Source organism: Rattus norvegicus, chromosome 1 (assembly GCF_036323735.1).
Source record: "Rattus norvegicus strain BN/NHsdMcwi chromosome 1, GRCr8, whole genome shotgun sequence".
In the NCBI taxonomy this organism is placed as follows: Eukaryota; Metazoa; Chordata; class Mammalia; order Rodentia; family Muridae; genus Rattus; species Rattus norvegicus.
The window spans coordinates 191,065,856-191,087,650 of record NC_086019.1 but is presented as its reverse complement, the minus strand read 5'-3'; the positions used below and the strand labels follow the sequence as shown (position 1 = coordinate 191,087,650).

Below are 21,795 nucleotides of genomic sequence, written 5' to 3'. Positions count from 1 at the left end.
AGCTCCTGAGAATTTTTCCTAATAGTTCAGAGGCTAGGGTAAGACTCCGTTGCATCAACTTATTAAAACTGACTCAAAAAAAATCAAAAATAAAAAGGGAAATTCTAAGTGTGCTATAGCGGTGCACATCTATAATCCAGAATTTGAGAGGCTACGCTGGTCTGGTCTACAGAGTGAGTTCAAGGCTAGCCAGGGCTACATAGTGAGACCCTAAGTAAGGTGGCTTAAGGAGGAAGAAAGATTGCCACCGGTTTAAGGTCAGCATGGGAGCATAGTGAATTCCAGTTTGAATACAGGGAGACCCTGACCTAGGCACCTGAATACAAGAGTAAATAGATAGGCAAGTCCACAGAGAGGTCTTCACTGTGGATAGTCATGAAATAAGAGGTTGGTGAGATTAAGGGCCACTAGACAGTCAGCAAAATATATCACTCTGAAAATAATTATTATGATCCCAGTTCCAAGTCCTAGAATATGAACCGTTTTAGTGGGTAGCAATAGGAAGTTACCGAAGTCTGGGGTTGCAGAAGTGGGGTTGCCATCACACTTCTAATAGTTTGTGATGCTAGGTGAGCACCTGAGCCATGTCCCCAAATGTCCTTTCTTTTAAACAATTGCATGGAGGAGATTATGCCATTGTTTTAATTTATTTATATATAAATCACATAACACAAAATTCACTCCTTTAAATAATGCCGTTTGGATAGGGATAGAGTCTGTGGCATGTGCATGTACGTACATGCAGAGTGTGTGTGTGTGTGTGCGTGCGTGTGTGTGCATGCTCGTAAACAGGTACACACATCTGTGAACACATACATCTACATGGAGGATCAGAGACGTTGTCATGTTTCCTATTGCTCTCCATCTCAATAGTTTTGTGGCAGGGTCTCTCGCTGAACGAAGCTCACTGTTTTAGCGACGAGGCTGGCTGTCCGGAAACCTCCTGGGATCTCCCTGTCTCTGCTCCCCAGTGCTGGAGTTAGACTTTTGAATGGTCATGCGTGGCTCTTATAGGATGCTGGAGATTTGACTCCAATCCTTTTGCTTTCACAGCTAGTGTTCTTACTCCCTGAACCATCTCTCCAGCCCCACATGTTAGATTTTTGTAAAAAAAAAACAAAAACAAAAACAAAAAAATATATATTCGAAGAAATGTTTCATTTACTTAAAAAAAAGTTTGGGCACTGGAGAGATGGTTCAGCAGGTCGCTCTTGCAGAGGACCTGGATTCAAGTCTCCACACCCAAATGTAGTGCCCATATAGACAGACAGGCAAGACGCTCACACACATTAAATAAAATAAATAACACTTCATATGGTGGAGTATATCTTTAACCCCAACACTGGGGAGGGAGATTCAGGCAAACCTCTGTGAGTTTGAGGCCATCCTGATTGACATAGTGAGTTCTAAGACAGCCAGAGCTACATAATTTGGGGGCACGCAGCTCCGGGTTTGATCCCCAGCACTACATAAAAATGAGGTCTAGCTTCTTGTCACTTCATTATTTTTAAAAATATTTGTTTATTTTATATAGAGTACACTATCGCTGTCTCAGACACACCAGAGGAGGGCATCAGACCCCAGTACAGATGGTTGTGAGCCACCATGTGGTGGCTAGGATTTGAACTCAGGACCTCTGGAAGAGCAGACAGTGCTCTTAACCACTGAGCCATCTCTCCAGCCCTCATTACTTCATTCTTGATTTTCAGCTGAGCTTCTTACCATCTTCTCCATCACACAGCTTGAAAGTGAGAAGAGGTAACCTGTGAAGAAGATAAATCTGGGCTGTCAGATGACTTGCACTTCAGAAAAGACCTTCTGCTAGCAGAGTTGAGGCCACCATGGCCAAGGCGGCAGTAGTGCTGGTGTGGACTATGACCCCTGCGGTTGCAGGAGGTCAGGCACCACACTGCTGGAGCTGATCGGCTCCGAGGTAGGCTTCAAAAGCATGGTGACCCATTTCGTACAGATTTCCCAGAGAACAGGGTGTGTTTCAGTTATCGGAGTGGCAAGTTGGCAAATGTTGATATTTTCTAACACAAGCTTGAAATTTTGCTTTTAAGGACAATACAACCATTTCTGTATCATGCTAAAGAGACAGTCTGCAGTTTTGTTTTGGTTTCTCTCTTGTTTTTTATGAACCTGGCTGTGGTGGTTTGAATGAGAAATGGCTTCCAGAGGCTCAGGTAGTGAGTACTTAGTCAAGAGGGAGTGGCACTATTTGAAAGGATTAGTAGGATTAAGAGGTATGGCCTTGGGCTGGAGAGATGGCTCAGTGGTTAAGAGCACCAACTGCTCTTCCAGAGGTCCTGAGTTCAATTCCCACCAACCACATGATGGCTCACAACCATCTGTAATGAGATCCGATGCCCTCTTCTGGTGTGTCTGAAGACAGCTACAGTGTACTCATATATATAATAAATGAATAAAGAAAAAAGAGGTATGGCCTTTTTTTTTTAGAGGACGTGTGTCACTGAGGGTGGGCTCTGAAGTCCCAGAAGCCTATGCCAACCCTCCTCTCTCTGTCTATATAGACCAGAATCCAGTTCCTAGTGTCTGCCATGCTTCCTGCTATGGTGTAACAAACTAAACCTCTGAAACTGTAAGCTAGGCCCCAATTAAATGCTTTCTCTTATTATGGTTGCCTTGGTCATGGTGTCTCTTCATAGCCACAGAACAGTGGCTCTGTTGGAGCTGCTGGAGTTTTCATCATCATCTCTTAGATATAAATAAGCAAGTTTGGCCTGGTGGTGCACACGCTCAGGAGGCAGAGGCAGGTGAATCTCTAAGTTCAAGGTCAACCTGGTCTACAATGTGAGTCCCAGGACAGCCAGGGCCACACAGAGAAACCTTATCCCAACAACCCGCCCCCAATATAATAATAATGAAATAATTAAGCTTTATCCTAAAACAGCATCTTTAGTGATACAGCTCACGGATTACTGTGTATAGTACTGACAGAACCATATAGCTTTTAATATATTCGTTATACATTGTTAAAAAGATGACTGGGGCCTGGAGAAATGGCTCAGTAGCTGAGAATATATAATGTTCTTCCAAAAGACCTGGTTCAGATCCCAGCATACACATCAGGAGGTTCACAACCACCTGTAAGTCCAGTTCCATGATATCTGATACCTTCTTCTGGTCTCTGCAGGTACCTGAATTCATGTGCGTATGTCTATACAGAGACGCATATACATAAATAAAAATGAAATAATTTAAAACAATTTACTTATTTATTATATGTATGTGAGTACACGTTGCTTTCTTCAGACACACCAGAAGAGGGCATCAGATCCCATTACAGATGGTTGTGAGACCACCATGTGGTTGATGGGGATTGAACTCAGGACCTCTGGAAGAGCAGTCAGTGCTCTTAACTGCTGAGCCATCTCTCCAGCCCATGACATAATTTTTTATCAAAATGACTTAAGTGACAATATACTATTTCATAAGTAAAATGGTTCACCTGATAATCTTTAAATAATCTTGCAACAACAAAACATTCCTTGAAATCAGCTTCTGCGCCCTGTGTACATAAGAAAGTAAGTCCAACAGCTGTGCTGGTGTTTGCCTGCACTCTCTGCACTTGGGAGCTTTGCTACTTTGTGGGTTCTCCTTTCTCCTATGCCCCTCCCCGCTTTTATAACACTAGATAGGAGAGAGACAGGATGGAGAGGAAAGAAAAATTGGGAAAAATCCCTGAATCTAATTTCTTTCCTTTTGTTTGTTCTTTGACCATGGCTACTAACAAACCACAACCAACCTCCCTAAACGACCAAAAACTGCCAACCCCACCTCTTGGGGACTAGCATTTCTGAACCTTTTGAAAAGTTCCCAGAATTCCAAATCGCAGAAACTATTTGCAGATGGCAAAACCACACCTCTGCTAGAGCGTGAAGCAAATCATCATCAGCTGGTGCAGACAGTCTGACGCAGTCCATTTCTCCACACCTGGAATTAAAGTGAAAACACACTCTTATAATATCTCTGTGTTTTTTACAGGACCAAAATTCCAGAATGCTCACTATATGACCCTGCGCCCCCCTCCCCCAAAATAGGCTGGGTGATGGTGCTTGTCTTAATTCCAGCAGAGACGGGCAGATCTCTTCAGGCCAGCCTGGTCTACAGGGTTCCAGGACAGTCAGGTTTACACAGAAAAACTATCCTGAAAAACAAAACCAAACAACAGAAACAAAAAGCTGAGCCTGGTGGACCATAGCTGTAACTCAAACACACGGAGGGTGGATCACCTTAGTTTTGATGCCAGCCTAGCCTACACAGAAAGTGCCAATCCATCCATTGACACACGGCAAGATGTATCTGAAGAACAAACACAGCTACTCCAGGGTTGGGGATTTAGCTCAGTGGTAGAGCGCTTGCCTAGGAAGCGCAAGGCCCTAGGTTCGGTCCCCAGCTCTGAAAAAAAGAACCAAAAAAAAAAAAAACAAAACAAAAACAAAAACAAGAACAAACAAAAAAACCAACAACAACAACAAAAAAACACAGCTACTCCTTTGTCAGTTCTGGGCTGTGTGGTGTACGATTCTGACCCACACTGTTCTCTGCACTAGAGCTCTCCTTTCCCTCATCCACACAGAAGCTTTGTAAACTGGGATCAGCATCTGTCCTTTCCTCAGCCACCCCTCCTTTAGCCTCTGGGAACCGTCGTTCTATTTCCTACTCCCATATGTAAATGAAATGAAGTACTTTTTACTTTTTGTCCTTATTTATTTATTTTTTTGGGGGGCCTGGCTTATTTCATTGAGCATAATCTCCAAGTTTATGCACATTGTTTCAAGTAGCTGGATTCAGGTCTAAAGCTAGGATAGATTATCGGGTTATTAGTGTAAAAGTAATGGTGTTCCAGTGCTGGGAAACTGTGTGTATGTAAAATAAAAAGAAGGCTACAGTAGGAATTGAGAATGCCAATGCTTGCTGTTTGGTACCAGTAAGAGGAGAATGGAAGGTTTAGAAAGTAGTGGAAATGAGGAGTGGTGCACGGGAACAGGAAAAGACATGTGATGGAGTGGTTAATGCCACGAAGGATCCATCGTTGGCTACCAGAATGTCATTAATTTAGACAGAGTTCCTGGGAATTTCACAAAGCTGAGGCTAAGCTGTAGTCGATTTAGGAATGACTGGGAAAATGAGAGAATATTTGCAGCATACGTTTGATTCTAGAATGCCAGACAAAACATCAGTTCTTGGGGACACCAACTCCGGACCCCTTCCCTGTCTGATGAGTCTGTCTCTTTGTGTGTTTTGCCTTCAGTAAATATCTGGCCGAGTGCTGAGAAAGGAAAAAGTCAGTTATGGGACAATAAAGACATAGCATGATGAAGCAGGGAGATAGAAGAAGAAGCTAAAGATTCTGGAAAACTTGTTCTTAAAAATGTTTTTAAATTTTTTAACAATGTGTATGATAGCTGTGTGTGGTGGTGCATGCCTTTAATTGCAGAACTAGAGACAGAGGCAGTAGGATCTCTGTGAGTTCGAGGCTAGCCTGGTCTACATAGTAAGTTCCAGGACAACCAGAGACACCTAGAGAGAGCCTGTTTCTAAACAAACAAACAAACAAACAACAGCTACAACAAAAAAGTGGTATGTGGTGCAAAGTTTTTACATCATCAAACTGAAAGTTTTCTTGTAAGAATTCAGAGGTAATAACCATAATGTCAAACAATCCAGTTTCCATTGCCATGAAGTTAACCTTGAGTCACTAAACCGTGTGAAATGGGGTTTCATTCTAGAATTGTAAATTGTGCTAAATTTACTATCTTTGAATTTAGCTGGGTGTAGTGGCACACAGCTTTGACTCCTGTCTTTAATCCCAGCACTAGGAAGGCAGAGACAGACAGGCTTATGTGAGTTTGAGTCCAGTTTAGTCTGCATAATTCTGGGACAGCAAGGGCTACATAAAGATACTCAGTCTCACTGTTGTCCTTCCCAGTTTTCGGTCCCTTCCCGTTGCAGCTCCAAGGGCAGAGGCCCGCAGATCTTTGTGAGTTCAAGGCCAGCCTGGTCTACATAGTGAGTTTCAGTGTTACTAGGCAGAGACTCAAAGACCACTCATTGTGGCCAAAGTCTGATTTGACAATCTGTATTAAGTGGCCGGCGAATTCCTGGAAAGAAACTCTTCAAAAAGCAGTCTCAACTGCATTTTACAGCTTTTAAAAGCAAAGAGCACAGAAAAACGACATCCTGGTTGACAGTTGTAGGGCAAAAGAAAGCAAGCATTTTACTAGAAGCCAAAAGCATGCAATTAGCAGGAACATTTCATCCCAAGATTCTAGCACAGGGATGGGAACTTTCCCACGGAAAAGGGGGGGGGGGGCAGAGGTGTGTGTGTCAAGTTCAAAGAAGAAACTTTCCCCTGTCCACCAGGACAGCTGGTCAGCCAGGGCTACAAAGAGAGATCTGTCTTCTCCAAAAGGCAAAAATTGTATTCAGAGCTGGAAACTTTGAATAAAGAATCAATCAAGTGCTTTCAGATTTGTAACTGAGAAGGAAGAGTAGGGTGAAAGTCTGCACTTTGCCAATCCCAACTTGGACATTAAAAAGCCTGAAAGTGCAGGGCCCTGAGGTGCCCACCACTTGGTGACAGACTTCAGAGCCCCATCCATGGGAACTTTTGCTTTCAAGACCGGAAGCGAGCCCGAGACGGCCGAATTACGGAGAGTTAGAACGGAAACTTCCGGCGGTAAGTAGCCGTGATTGGTCGAATTTGAGAGGGAGGCCGGACCCCGGCAATTCAAAAGAGAGAAGCGGTCCGAAGAAGGGAGGGATATGAACGTTAGGGCTAAGAAAAAGCCGCAGCAACGGGAGATGGCGTCGGCCAGCTCAGGTACGCGGGCCAAGAGGAGGGGGCATCGTGTGTGAAACTTACAGAGTAGCGGTTGTCCCGAACTATCCTGGCCGGGCGGAAGGGCGGGGGGACGCCGGCTAGACCGCGTAGGGGTGGGCGCCGCCTGTCCTCTATTCGCTGCCTTCGGGAGTTTAGACGGGGTTGAGACCCTGCTGGGGCTCCAGCCCCTGTCTAGAGCCTGCACGCTTACTGTGCGTTTCAGTTTGTGGCGTCTATAAGGCCGGGCAGCCTCCCATCTGTAAAGACTGAGCAGTGAAGAGACGCGGTGTCTGGCTGGCTGTCCAGAGATCCCACTCCGGCTGAAGGCTTGCTCTCAGCGGCCTTGTAAAATCACACGGCAAAGGAAAATCCTTTCCTTCTAGCCTTGGAACTGGATGCTGTTTTCATCTTGAAAAGGCTTCCAGGAGATTCAAAATCTCTTCTAAGACGCTTTGCATATGCGTGCCCTTCCTCTTTCGTTAGGCCGAATTCTGGCCTGTCTATTTGGCTTTGCGGGAGGCAGACATTTAGGAGAACGTCTCGTCCCAGGCAGTGCTGCAAGCATTTTATGATGAACCATTTAATGTTTGTACAGAACTCTGAGGTCATTTTTTTTTTTTTTGGTTCTTTTTTTCGGAGCTGGGGATCGAACCCAGGGCCTTGCGCTTCCTAGGCAAGTGCTCTACCACTGAGCTAAATCTCCAACCCCAGAACACTGAGGTCATTACTGTTAATGCCCTGTCTTTAAGAAAAAGCTTTCATTTTATCAGTGTGTGCCACCTATGTTTGGTTCCCTCAGGGGCCGGAAAAGTGTTGGATCCTCTAACGCTGGAGTTACTGGCAATTGTGAGCCACTTGATGTGGACCCTGAGTACCAAACTCAGAACCTCTAGAAAAATAGTAGGCACCCTTAATTTCTAAGGCTTACCAGCCCCTGGACTTGTATTTGACAAGGGGGATCAGGCATAAATGGGCTAAATAGTTTCTTCAAGATAACACAACTGGTAAATATTGGGGGTCTAAATTGATGCCCGGATACAGACTGAAACCCAGTATGTTTGGTATTAAACATTAAAGTGCTGAGTGACCATAGCCCCTTTCCTAGAGGTTACAATCATTTTCAAATAGTCTCATAAACTAATGTAATATGACGAAATACACTGGTAGATAGGCATAAGCTTGTAGTGTAGAATCTGAAACAAACTTTTGGGTATTTCGAGAAGTCTTTATTAAGAAAATGATAGTGGAACACGCCTTTAATCCCAGGACTTAAGAAGCAGAGGCAGGCAGATCTCTTGAGTTCGAGGCCAGCCTGGTCTGCAAAGTGAGTTCCAGGACAGCCAGGGTTACAGAGAGAAATTCTGTCTGGGAAAAAAAACAAAATAAGAGAAGAGAAGAGAAGGAGAAGAGGGAGAGAGCGAAATGATAGGGTTGGCTTCCAGAAGAGCTGTGTTCAGTTCCCAGCACCCTGATGGTGGCTCACAACTCTCTGTAATTCCAGAAACAGGGTCTAGTTCATCAAGCTTGGACATGGTGCACATCTCAAAATTCAGCTGAATTTTGAATTCCATTAGGAAGTCAGGTAGGATTCAGACTGAGACTGAGTGCCTACCGGAGCTCCATACAGGCAGGCAAAACATGCACATTAAAAAAATAGTAAAATGGTAAAGTGGGTTCGAAGGTTGGGCAGGCTTTTACCCAACCTTGAAAATAACAAAGAACAAGCATCATTTAGCTATAAAGGAGGCCAAAAATGTTGTGGTGATTTGTTTTTCTCCATAATAGAGAGGATGGGCTGGGAGGGTAGACCAGCCTGATAAAGTACTTGCCATGGAAGCTTGAAAACTGAGTTTCATCCCATGCTGAGGGACACTAGGGTTTGGTCTTTGGCATCCACACATAGGTGTGGGTGTGCATAACCTACCGATCCTCACACTCAGAAGGCCTAGGTAGGAGGTTTGGGAGCTCAAGGCCAGACTTTCTCAAAAAACAAAAACAAAAAGATAGAGAGATGTTGTTGTAAAAATATAAAAATAAAAAAGAGTAACGGTGTCTTTTACCCCACTAGGTCCGCGCCACGGTGGCCCAAGATATCTGCTAGATATCTTGGCGGAAACACAGCCCAGCCACACACTTTCCTACACTCAAACCCTCACATAAAAGAACACATAACACAATAATCTTAGATCCAATTGATAAGATATAATTGCCCACTTAAACATACAAAGCCCGGTACCATCCATCCCTTGAGAACATTAATAACAACCTGTAAATACACAGAGCAGAATCTTTTTTTTTTTTTGGTTCTTTTTTTTCGGAGCTGGGGACCGAACCCAGGGCCTTGCGCTTCCTAGATAAGCGCTCTACCACTGAGCTAAATCCCTAGCCCCCACAGAGCAGAATCTTAACATCACCTGCCATGGCTTCTCCCCTCTCTCCGTCTCGTCTCTCCCTTTCTCTTCTCGTCTCCTCCTCTTCCTTCAAACTTCTCTCCCGCCCATCCTTCCTTCTCCTCCAATGACAGAAAAGGACAAATTATACAGTATAGTTGACTGATAAACTCTGCCAAGACAGGGTGATCAGCCCTTCAAAATCTGCATTTCAAGAGTCTGTCAGTTGATTTTGGGCCAGAAGGCTGAAGACTTGCGCTCACATGTTGCTAACAGGGGACTGTGCTAGCAGAGATTTGTCTCTACAACCTCTCAGTTCTGGAAGCCGTGTTAGGCTTCCTGACGGGGTTGAAGACATTATAGTCTCATAGCCTATCAGGCTGTTTAACTCTAAATATACATATTTTATTAGACAGTTATCAGGTAGTATACAAGCTAGCCAAGATATAATACAGATTTTAAGCCTTTCTTAAGCTGGAATGGATAACTAAATGTTCTGTTTAACTGATAAAGTGTTGGACTAGGTGTTAGATATATTTTATGCTCTTAATTACAAAATGATAGTAGTTGTGCTCAGCTTATATTTGAGAGAAAAGTTTTTTTTTAATTAGACAAAAAGGGTGAAATGTAGGATGATGTCACAGGTGAGGCAGGTACAGGATAGAAGGAGGCCTGTCATTGGAGGAGAAGGAAGGATGGGCGGGAGAGAAGTTTGAAGGAGGAGGAGGAGACTAAGGGAGAGAGGGGGAGAAAGGAAACGGAGAGAGGGGAGAAGCCATGGCAGGTGATGTTAAGATTCTGCTCTGTGTATTTACAGGTTGTTATTAATGTTCTCAAGGGATGGATGGTACCGGGCTTTGCATGTTTAAGTGGGCAATTATATCTTATCAATTGGATCTAAGATTATTGTGTTGTGTATTCTTTTATGTGAGGGTTTGAGTGTAGGAAAGTGTGTGACTGGGCTGTGTTTCCGCCAAGATATCTAGCAGATATCTTGGGACACCGCGGCGTGGACCTAGCGGGGTAAAAGACACCGTTGCTCTTTTTTATCTCTATATTTTTACAACAACAGAGAGATGGCTCAGCAGCTAAGAAAATTGGATGCTCTTTCAGAGAATCCTGGCTGGGTTCCCAGCACCCACATAGTGGCTCACAACCATCTGTAACTCCAGTTTCGAGGGTTTGATGCCCTCTTCTGGCTTACATGGGCATCAGCACCAAAAGCAAGTTGAGAGGAATGGGTTTATATGGCTTATACTTTCACATTTAAATCCGACACTGAAGGAACTCAGAACAGGAAGCAAAGCAGGGTTGCAACTAGGACTCAGGCGCTGATGCGGGCGGAGGCCATGGAGGGTTGCTGTTCACTGGCTGTTCAGTATGGTTTGCTTTGCCTGCTTTCTTACAAGACCCCAGGACTACCAACCCAGGAATGGCACTACCCCCACCAGTCACTAGTTAGGAAAATGCCCTGCAGGTGATCTTATGGAAGCATTTGCTCAACTGAGATCCCCACCTTTCGGGTGACTCTAACTTGTGTGAAGCGGATAGAAAACTAGCCAGCATGGTGGCACACGGACGTACCTAATATTAAATAAATAAATGTTAAATTAAAAAGCTGGCAGGTAGTGGTGGCTGTGTGGAAGGAAGAAACAATTAAAAATTCTTACTTGGGGGGGTCTGAGCTATTTGTGGGCAAAATGAAGAAGCTGTTGCAGAGAGGTGGGGAAGAGTCAGTAGAGCACAGGTGGAATTTGAGGTACCTCAGAACCATCCAAGAGAAGCTGGACGGCAGCTTGGAAAGATGATCTGCCCGTCAGAGACTGCTCTTTAATATGAAAGTGCCAAAGAGGAGTCATCAGCTTGAAGATGGTATTGTTACAAAGGAATAAAAGATAATTGGTGCCAAGAGAGCAGGTGACTGTGCCTGTGAAGTGAGTCTGAGCTGTCTCACCCAGGGACAACACTTGTACCCCAGTGAACAAGTAGACGTGTCTAGAGACATGTTGCTCATTACAACTTGAAGGTGAATAAGAATGCCACCACGCTGTGGTGGGTATATGTTGAACAGTCCACAATATGACAGACTCAAAGAACTATACAACTCAAAATGCTAATAATACAAGTTAACAGAAGGTGGGACATAGGGAATACATTTAATTAAGACTGTTAAACTAAGGAATAATCAGGAAAACTGTAGTAAGACGATCAGGGAAATGGATGATGGGGAAACAATGTCTCATAAGAGTGCCGAATTTTGAATTCCGTTAGGAAGTCAGATAGGATTTAGACTGAGGGACTGAGGGCATCTAGTTGTATAGAGGCCCCTTATGATTGAAAACAAAAACATAATTTTAGAATAAAGGGATCCAGGCTTGAATCTCTTTGAACTTTGTTATGATACTTTCCAAGATAAAATAGATTATTATTTTCCTTGGGAGATCTTTTTTTTAAGAAAGACCTACTGTAAATAAAGGCGTGGGGCTAGAGGGACCTCTTGCTGCTTTTCTTTTCTTTTCTTTTTTTTTTTCTTTTCTTTTTTTCGGAGCTGGGGACTGAACCCAGGGCCTTGTGCTTGCTAGGCAAGTGCTCTACCACTGAGCTAAATCCCCAACCCTCTTGCTGCTTTTCAAAGGACCTGAGCTGGCTCTCGGCACCTGTACTGGGCTGCTCACCGTCCTCTAGACCTATAGCTCCAGAGGTTCTGACATTCAGTTCTGGCCTTGGCAGGCACCTCCACAGGCGGGGCATGCATTCATTCATTCAAACATAATATATCATAAATTAAAAATAAAAATTAAAAAAATAGAGTTTTAAAAAAAATCTTTTGGTTTTGTTATTTTGTGTGTGCCCCGCCCCCCAGCTGAGGACTGAACCCAGGGCCTTGCTAGGCAAGCGCTCTACCGGTGAGCTAAATCCCCAACCCCGTGTCTTTTGACAATAAAAAATAATTTAGGATATTTTCCCTTGACTGAATCATTGGAAAGAAATGAAAAGTTGGTCAGATAAGAGGTACATGTCTGTGCCTTTGTCTTGTTTGTCTTTAGTATCTAAAGTTATCAAGTTATTTCAGTAGAACCCATGACTTTTCTTTTTTTTTTAAATAGGTGTGTGTGTGTGTGTGTGTGTGTACGTGTGTAGGGGTGGTGCCCATAGAGGCTAGAAAAGGAAATTAGCCTCAAACTCATGACAATTCTTGGCCTCCAAGGTGGCTACCGTGAACCTAACCTGGGTCCTCTGCACAAGCAACAAGTACTCTTAACCACTGAGCCATCTCTCCAGCCCTCAATTGGTTTTGTCAATGTCAGATATAAAGTCTAGAAGGAAAAGCAGGAGAAGAAGGGGGTGCGGGAGAGAGATCTTAGAGATCTTAGTCCTTTAGAGCATTCCTGTGAGTGGCAGTTCACAGTGGGGCCCAGCACTGTCTGAAGCCTTGTTAGAAAGATAATCTCAGATTCATTCAGAGACTAATGCTATTTACAGATTTGAACAAAATCTTCCATGTTCTTTTATTTTGAGATAGATGGATAGATGGATAGACAGAGGATAGACAGATAGATAGATGGATAGATAGATAGATGGACAGACAGACAGATAGATCACAGTTAGAGCAGTTGGAGAATTCTGCTTTGTATCTTGTGTCTACCTACCCTACTTAATATTTTATTATATATATATGAGTACACTGTCGCTGTCTTCAGACACACCAGAAGAGGGCATCAGAACTCATTACAGATGGTTGTGAGCCACCATGTGGTTGCTGGGATTTGAACTCAGGACCTTGGGAAGAGCAGCTGGTGCTCTTAACCACTGAGCCATCTCTCCAGCCCTACCTACCCTACTTATAGCAGAGAAGGAACTGGCTAACCTTGAGAGAAACCCACAGCACAACTGTGACGGTTTGTATATACTTGACCCTGGGAGTAGCCCTATTTGGAGGTGTGACCTTGTTGGAGTGGGTGTGGCCTCTTTGGAAGTATTGAGTCATTGTGGGTGTCAGCCTTAAGACCCTCATCCTACCTGCCTGGAAGGCAGTCTTTTGTTAGCTGCCTTCGGAACAAGAAGCACAACTCTCAGCTCCTATATCCCCATGCCTGCCTGGATTCTGCTATGTTTCTGCCTTGATGATAATGGACTGAACCTCCGAACTCCTGGACCTTCTAGCAAAGTTGGTTCCCATTTCTCTGTGTTTCTCAAAGTTTTAACGCCTAAAACTGGTCTCTTCCAGGACCCAGTCGCTCTCTAAGCAAGGGAGGAGTCAGCAGACGTCCTCCTCTAGCTCGAGTAAGGGTGGCCGTGCGACTGCGCCCATTTATGGATGAAGCAAAGGAACCACCCTGTGTGCGAGGCATAGACAGCTGCTCTCTTGAAGTAGCCAACTGGAGGAAATACCAGGAGACTCTAAAATATCAGTAAGGTTCAAGCTGCTCCTCCACCTAGGCCTGCGTTTTGTTACTTTCACAGAGTTTCTGAGCTCTGTCTCAGGATCCTGTTCCTTACTGGCAAGGCTTTGTTCCCATCCTTCCTTTGGTCATTTAGATGTTAATGATGTGGGGTGAGTCCTCACCTTGTGGAGAAAGATGGGAAGTTAAACTGGGTATCAGTGCTGCAAACTGGGACAAAGGGAGGAAGGAGCAATGTAGCCCCAAATAGGTTCTAGAAAATACTGGGGAGGAAGGAAACCAGGCCTGGGAGCCAACCAGAGAAGACCATGTAGATTTGGGAATGGTACACAAGAGGAAACTACTTTAAAATTCTATGGGGTTTTGGAGTTCACACTTGGCCTGTTAACCTGGCCTACAGGCTGCAAATCATAGACTGCATGCAGGTCCGACCCAACCGACCCAGCCGAGACTCTTCCATTCGGTGGTTTTATTTTTTGTTTGTTTGGATTTTGTTCTTTTGAAACAAGGTCTCATTAAGTCCAGGCTGGCCTTGAACTTGTGATTCTCTTTACCTCAATGCTGAAGTCCCAGGGGTTGTGCTGACATGCCCAGCACAGTAGACTTTCTGTAAATAAAGTTTTATCATTTGTTTACCTAACAGTAGCTACTTAACTAGCCTTAGAATTAAGCAGTCGTGTTCACATATTCACAAAACCTAAAATATTTATTGTCTGCTTCTTTACAACAAGTTAGTTTACTTACGTCCTAATCCCTTAATAATTTGGCTTCTGTTCCTTTCCAGCTTTCTCTTGTCAGCATGTACTGAATCACTAGATCAACCTTTTATCTACCCTATTACAGTGCTACCTCAAGAAAAATATTAGAAAGCCCTTTCACACCATGTTGTGTGACACATAATTGGGGAGATATAAACAAATGTCTAGTTATATAGGGCAGGAATTAACCACAGACCAAAATAAGGATACCACCAATATTCAACTTGGTAAACAGTAAGTTTTATTCGGGTTACTTATAGGAGTATGGATTTACAGGCCCAGAAATGACTCAAAAACAACGTTATCACCAAAGTTCTCACCCCAGCATGTGACAGCTCACAGAGATGGAGTCCTGGAGCACACTGCACAGTCTGTAGGCAGTGAGCCTCTTCCGAGCAGCCCGGCTGGCCTCTGTTTCTCCAGACTGCTTCGCTGGTCTAAGAGCATCTCTCAGGAGTTCTGTTTTATATGCTTGGTGGAGGAGGTCGTTTATGTCAGTCTCAGGACTTATTTCCTGAGGTTAGGCTTCCCTCCACAAAACACTACATCTTGTTTCTGTGTCCTTCTGCTTGGCAATACTTCTGCCAGCAGAATCATTTATTCCTTCTAATGTTCTTATTTTTGTCTCTAGAATCATTGCAGAATATGGGTATCTGGGCAACCAGATTGCAATGCGAGATTAATTTGTTTCCCTAACATCAGTATGTGACTGGATATGGTAGATTTTTCAGGGACACTTTCAAGGTTTTTGTCAAAAAAATGGGATAGAGCCTTTAAAGCCAGCCTCATCTAGGTGAGAGTGTCAACAGAACATCCTACTAATACCTTTTTTCTACCTATAGGTTTGATGCTTTCTATGGAGAGAAGAGCACTCAGCAAGATGTCTATGTGGGTTCAGTACAGCCCATTCTCAGGCACTTGCTGGAAGGGCAGAATGCCAGTGTACTTGCCTATGGGCCTACTGGGGCAGGTGAGAGAGTCAGAAGAGAACTGTGGATGAAGAAGAGCTAGGAAAGGGGTTGGGGATTTGGCTCAGTGGTAGAGCGCTTACCTAGGAAGCGCAAGGTCCTGGGTTCGGTCCCCAGCCCCGAAAAAAAAAAAAAAAAAAAAAAAGAGCGAGGAAAGTTGAGGGGGAAAACTTCAGACCTTTCTCTGTTCTTTTCCCAGGGAAGACACACACAATGCTGGGTAGCCCAGAACAGCCTGGAGTGATTCCTCGGGCTCTCATGGACCTCCTGCAACTAACAAGGGAAGAGAGTGCTGAGGGCCGGCCCTGGGACATTTCTGTTGCTATGTCCTATTTGGAGATCTACCAGGAAAAGGTGAGATGGTAAAGTAACAGAACCTTCTAGAAGGAACATGGAGCTCTCCTCTAGTAAAGAGGGGTAGTGAAGCCAGACAAACAGGGTTGGGGCAGCAAATGGAAGAGCCCTAACAATCCAGTAGAGAACAGGATCCTAATCCCCTTCATGAAGCAGGCACCCTGGTCATGGGGAAAGGACTTATCATCACTGCTCAAATAGGTATTAGACCTCTTGGATCCTGCATCAGGAGACCTAGTGATCCGAGAGGACTGTCGAGGGAACATCCTGATTCCAGGCCTCACTCAGAAGCCCATCACTAGCTTCTCTGAGTTCGAGCAGCACTTCCTTCCAGCCAGTAGAAATCGAGTCGTAGGAGCTACCCGGCTTAACCAGCGCTCTTCCCGCAGTCATGCGGTGCTCTTGGTCAAGGTAAGACCCATTGACAGAAAGGCCTGGGAAGCCCCTGAAATGTGAACTGAGCTGGGTCTCTTGCTCTTCCCCTAGGTAGAACAGCGTGAACGTTTGACTCCATTTCGCCAGCGGGAAGGAAAACTCTACCTTATTGATTTGGCTGGTTCAGAGGACAACCGTCGCACAGGCAACCAGGGAATTCGGCTAAAAGAGAGTGGAGCCATCAACACCTCCCTCTTTGTATTGGGCAAAGTGGTGGATGCATTAAACCAGGGCCTCCCTCGTATACCATACCGGGACAGCAAGCTCACTCGTCTGCTGCAGGTCATGTCCACCCAAGTTGGGTCAAAAGGGACAGGAGAAGGTGGTTCTTAGATCTGCTGGTTAGGGTAAGGGCATGGTTATCAAGGAATGGGATTCTGACCTATACTTCAATTCTACTCCTTAGGACTCTCTGGGAGGTTCAGCTCATAGCATCCTCATTGCCAACATCGCTCCTGAAAGGCGTTTTTACCAGGATACGATCTCAGCATTGAACTTCACTGCGAGGTCCAAGGAGGTGATTAACCGGCCTTTCACCAATGAGAGCCTACAGCCTCATGGTGAGGACTAGGGAAGACAGGAGAATGGCCAGGGTGACTGGGAAGTTTGCCAAAACCACTGAGCACTAGCACTGAAGCTGACCACTCTGGTTCTCCTTTATCTCTCTCTAATCTCAGCCTTGGCACCTGTTAAGCTGCCTCAGAAAGAACTGCTAGGCCCATCAGAGGCAAAGAAAGCCAAAGGCCCTGAAGAAGAATCAACTGGGAGCCCTGAGTCTACAGCAGCTCCAGCATCTGCCTCCCAGAAATTAAGGTGAGAGTCAGGCCTTCTCTACAGAATCTAGAGTAGCTGTAGGTAACAATGGGTTTAATCTGTCAAATCCTTGAGCAAAGGTATTCGTTTAAACTCACTAAAGGGCCAACCAAATTGGCACTCTGGACAAAAGCAAGCTTAGATGGGGCACATCAAGCTTAGACCCTGACCTTGGGGATTCACTTTTAGGAGATGGAGAACCTAAGTTTTTAAAGCCAGCAAGCTCATACAGAAAACGAAATTTCCCAGCAGTGGTGGTGCACATCTTTAATCCAGCACTTGGGAGGCAGAGGCAAGTGGATCTCTGAGTTTGAGACCAGCCTGGTCTACAAAGCAAGTTCTAGAACGGCCAGAGCTACACAGAGAAACCCTGTCTAAGCTGCTCCCTATCCCACTCCCCAGAAAAGAATGGTTTGTTCTGTGAAAGCTAGGAAAAGTGTTTTCTACTGTTTGCCCTACACTCTTATGCTGCTCTCCTAAGGCTTGAGCAGGAGGAACAGGACATGGCCTGTGTCTTTGAGGAGCTAATTCAATTTAGCACAGATAATCTCACTGGACATTATTGGAAAAGTGGCATTTTCACTTTAAAATGACAATTTTTATCAGAAGTGAACGTGAAGGTTCCAGGCAGAATGATGTCTGACTGATAGGAATTACTGTGCTCAGGCAGCCAGGACTCTGCTAGAACAAGACTTCTGTATACAGCCCTCTGGATAAAGGCTTCTTCTCACTGTAGGTCTTCAGTAGTTTTCCTGCTCATGAGAACCTCTTCTGTGAAGCTTTCCCTGCTTGGTTTCCAAAGGCCCAAGCCCTCAGCTCTTACCTATCCTATTCTTTGTATGTTTGTGAGTGCATGTGTATGTGTGCATATGCATATGGATGCTTGAGGTTGAAGCTGAGAATCTGCCCTGCCTCAGTCACTCTTATACCTTATTCACTGAGGTGAGTTCTCAATAAAGCCCAGAACTCCCTGTGTGGCTAGTATGCCTAGCCTGCTTGCTTGCTTGGGGGGCATCCTATGTCTCCATCTGAGGCTGGAATAATAGGCAGGCTGCCACACCCACTTGGCATTTATTGTGGGCTCTAAGGATCCAACTTCCAAGCCCCTTGTTTACATGGCAAGTGCTTTAACTTCTGAGTTATCTTCCCAGCACCTCCCTCCCTTTCCCCCTTATCACAAGTACCTCCCGGACACGGTAGTATTGTAGGTCCCTAATGTGTGGCATCCAGTGCATATTAACAGCTTTTTACCTGATATTCTGGTATCCCTTAGTTTACTTCACCTGATAAAGACACTATGTTTAGAGCGTTCCCATCAGGATCCTGAACCAGATATACCAGGTTAAGGTGTGACAGGGTAGTCCTGCTGCTGGAGGTGATGAGAAAGGTAACCTTTTTTTTTCAACTCAGCCTCTTACAGAAGCTAAGCAATATGGATCCAGCCATGTTGGAGAACCTCCTGAGTATGGAACGTTTGCTGGGTTCCCAGGGGAGCCAAGGGATACCTCTACTGAATACCCCAAAGCGAGAGCGAATGGTACTCATTAAGACAGTGGAGGAAAAGAACTTAGAGATTGAGGTAAATGTTGGAGAAGGTGGCTGAATATTCCAACCAGCTTTAAGAAGCATTCCTAGTATCTTCAGACAGGGAAGGGTACTTAAAGAATTCAGCCTTCATCTAGTTCTGGACATTTTCTGTCTTCTGCTTGAATATTTTGTTTGGAGTTTAAGATTGATTTTTATATATATGGGTTTTATGCTGACCTTTATGACAGTGAACCACACGTGTGCAATGCCCTCAGAGGTCAGAAGAGGGCGTCAGATGCCCTGGGTCTGGAGCTGAGTTATGAACTGTCATATTGGTGGAATCAAACCTGGGTTCTCTGGAAGAACAGACAGTGTATTTATCTACTGAGCCATCTCTCCAGCCCCTGTTCAAATACACTTGACATGACTGAAGCCTAAGAAACTGAGATCAGGTAACTGGGAAGAAATACAAATTAAATTACATTATCTGAGGGTAATGAAATGGCTTAGTGGTTAAGAGCACATGTTCTGATAGAGAACCCTAATTCAATTGCTAGCACCCACATCAGGCAATATCCAGCTTCAGGGAGCCAACATCTCTCAGAGGTCTTTTGAGTACATACACAGACATGCATACATACACAAAATAGTAAATATATTACCAGAAGCTAGAGACATGACTCAGTAGTTAAGAACACTTGACTCAATTTCTAGCAACTACATGGCAGTTAATGACTCCATTTCCAAGGGACCCAACACTGCCTTCTGACCTACAAGGGCACCAGGGACTCAGTGCACAGACATAGATGCAGACAAAACACCCACACTAAAGAAAAATATATAACTTGCTTAAGTAGGCAGGCAGCTCTCTTTTTGTGAGTTCAAGGTTGGCCCAGTTTGCATACTAAGTTCTAGACCAGCTGTGGCTCCATAGTGAGACCTTATCTTTAAAAAAAAAAAAAAAAAATCTAGGGCTGGAGAGATGCTTAGAGGTTAAGAGCACTGTTGTTCTTCACAGATGACCTGGGTTCAATTCCCAGCAACCATATGATGGCTCACAACCATCTGTAATAGGATCTGGTGCCTTTTTCTGGACTGCAGGCTCACATGCAGGCATAATGCTGTATACATAATAAAAAAAAATCTTTTAAAAAAATGTATTTCATAAAACCACCTCACATTCAGAGAGGTGGTCGTGCACACCTTCAATTCCAGTACTCAGAAGTGAGAGGCAGGTAGATCAGAGTTTGAAGCCAGCCTGATCTATATCTCAAAAAGCCAAAACGAAAAACCTCTTCACATTGAATACCTTGCTTAAAGACAGAATATTCTGTCTTTAGGTAGCCCTCTGATCACTAGAACCCCCTTAGTTATTTTGAATTCTGTCTTACTGATTCTGCTGGTCCTACCTCTGTCCTCTTGAACCTCAGAGTGCTACCTGCTCACCTTCCTAATCCACTGCTTTGGGGATTGCTGGAGCTAAATCACATCTCCCCACGATTTCTTGCAACAGAGGCTTAAGATGAAGCAAAAAGAACTGGAAGCCAAGGTGCTGGCCCAGGAGGCACTGGATCCAAAGGAAAAAGAGAACACTCCCACAATTCTCCAGCCCTCTTCCTCCTGTAGTGGCTCAGTGGCTAAGCCCCTGAAAAAGGCTGTGGTGATGCCCCTGCAACGGAGTAAGTTCAGTTCCTTTTCTCCTGTCACTCATCTGCCCACTGGGACTGAAGAGGCCCTGGATGCTTGTCTGAGGGGGTTATAGACAGTGGGGTATTGGCTGGATATGGTGCCACTCAGGAGGGCAGAAGGATTACTATGAGTTCTAGATTAGCCTTGGTTATAGAGTGAGACCCTGCCTCAAAAAAAAAAAATTTTTTTTTTTAAAAAAATGAATTGAAAAAAACAAAAGCTGATGGAGGGAGGGAGCTAGAGAAGTCAGAAATGGGGGAAGCAGATGATTACTAGGAAGGGAGGGAGGAGAAGCCTGTGCCAGAGACCAGTTCTGAATTCCTCAGTTCTGAATTCCTCCTTTCAGTTCAGAAGCAGTCAGAGTCCTCAAACAAGATCCACCTCCTGAAGAAAGGCCACAAAAGGAAGGTGAGCACTACCCTGTTTTCCAGCTGGGAGCCTTTTGCATATCAGGCTGCCTCAACTTTTTTTAGGTGGAAGTAGGGGTGTCAAGTATGGATGTATCTTAGTATCTACCACTGTGTCTCCTTTCTTCTTGATGCCCCTTGCTTGCATTGGCTACTGACTGCATCTAATGTGGCCCCTGCCCTCTGAGAACTGCATTTAGGACAAGTATTTAAGAATCTCTCACATAGAATGAAGAAATATAAGATGTAAATATAATTTTCTTCCCACAAAGTTAACAGTACTACTGCCCCATTTTAAGGACATGAGCGGATGCTTTGTTTCCATCACAGGGGATCTTTGTTTTCCCATTTTCCTGTACTGGAAATTGAACCCCAGGCCTCAAGCATGGTAGGCAAGTGCTCTTATCACTGAATTATACTTCCTAGTCAGGACCGATGTGTACACTCATTCACTCACCGAATCTTTGCTGAGAAAGGAGCTAGTAATTATACAAGCCCAACAAAATCAGTGACCAGAGGGGAGAGGCTGCAGAGGGTGGATTCTGTGCCTGATTGTGGCACAGTCATCCACTGGCCTTTACTGCCATTTCTGTTACCTCATAGCTGGAGTCATCACATGAGTCAGAAGCTGTGGAAAAGGATGAGGACTACTGGGAGATACAAATTAGCCCAGAGTTACTGGCACGGGGGCGCAAAAAATTATTGCATCTGCTGAATGAAGGCTCAGCTCGGGATCTGCGAAGCCTGCAGCGAATTGGCCAGAAGAAGGCCCAGCTCATTGTGGGCTGGAGGGAGCTGCATGGCCCCTTTAATGAGGTAACGGCCTAGGAAGACAGGTGCACTGAGGTGTCCCCGTTCTTTGTCCACCTCCTTCCTATTGTTGCTGTCCCTCTAGGTGGAGGACCTGGAACAGGTGGAAGGCATCTCTGGGAAGCAGGTAGAGTCTTTCCTGAAGGTAAGGCCACCTTTGCCCTTTCTCTACCGGCCTGCATGTTGTAATTCCACCCCAGACCACCTTCGGCTGTTACATTAACGCACTTTCCTCTTCTTTACAGGCGAATCTCTTGAGCTTGGCTGCCAGCCAGCACAGTGGTCCCTCTTGACTACCAGCTCTTGACACTACCTTTTTCTTTTAAAAATTCTTGTATAGTGATGTTGTGTAAATACAGCTTTTATTCCGTGCTTGAGCCTGATTTTTGAT

At 44.7% G+C, this 21,795-nt stretch overlaps 1 protein-coding gene and 1 long non-coding RNA gene across 3 annotated transcripts; one reads left to right on the top strand and one right to left on the bottom strand.

The window, feature by feature from the left end:
- Positions 1-1,529: 1,529 nt before the first annotated feature.
- On the bottom strand, positions 1,530-8,467 carry LOC108349644 (uncharacterized). Its single transcript, XR_005499468.2, has 3 exons — positions 6,893-8,467; positions 3,888-3,957; positions 1,530-1,763 (listed from the first exon to the last, which is right to left on the bottom strand). It is a non-coding gene; the product is annotated as an uncharacterized LOC108349644 (long non-coding RNA).
- On the top strand, positions 6,696-21,776 carry Kif22 (kinesin family member 22). Of its 2 annotated transcripts, NM_001009645.1 has the most exons (14): positions 6,773-6,850; positions 13,469-13,652; positions 15,244-15,371; positions 15,569-15,723; positions 15,925-16,134; positions 16,210-16,440; positions 16,565-16,718; positions 16,836-16,971; positions 18,382-18,550; positions 20,012-20,177; positions 20,534-20,595; positions 21,198-21,410; positions 21,490-21,549; positions 21,650-21,776. In NM_001009645.1, exons 1-14 carry the CDS (start codon positions 6,793-6,795, stop codon positions 21,695-21,697), a joined length of 1,974 nt encoding a protein of 657 aa, NP_001009645.1. In that variant the 5' UTR covers positions 6,773-6,792; the 3' UTR covers positions 21,698-21,776. The 2 variants fall into 2 exon arrangements, with proteins under 2 accessions (XP_063142300.1, NP_001009645.1); XM_063286230.1 differs by having other exon boundaries at positions 6,696-6,850; positions 21,490-21,776.
- The last annotated feature ends 19 nt before the right edge of the window (positions 21,777-21,795 follow it).

Excerpts from the sequence above, each read along its gene's own strand:
- Kif22 (XM_063286230.1), top strand. The coding sequence starts at position 6,793 with ATGAACGTTAGGGCTAAGAAAAAGCCGCAGCAACGGGAGATGGCGTCG. Across the intron at positions 6,851-13,468 it reads GATGGCGTCGGCCAGCTCAG|GACCCAGTCGCTCTCTAAGC; the intron begins GTACGCGGGCCA and ends GGTCTCTTCCAG. Across the intron at positions 15,724-15,924 it reads TGGAGATCTACCAGGAAAAG|GTATTAGACCTCTTGGATCC; the intron begins GTGAGATGGTAA and ends CTGCTCAAATAG.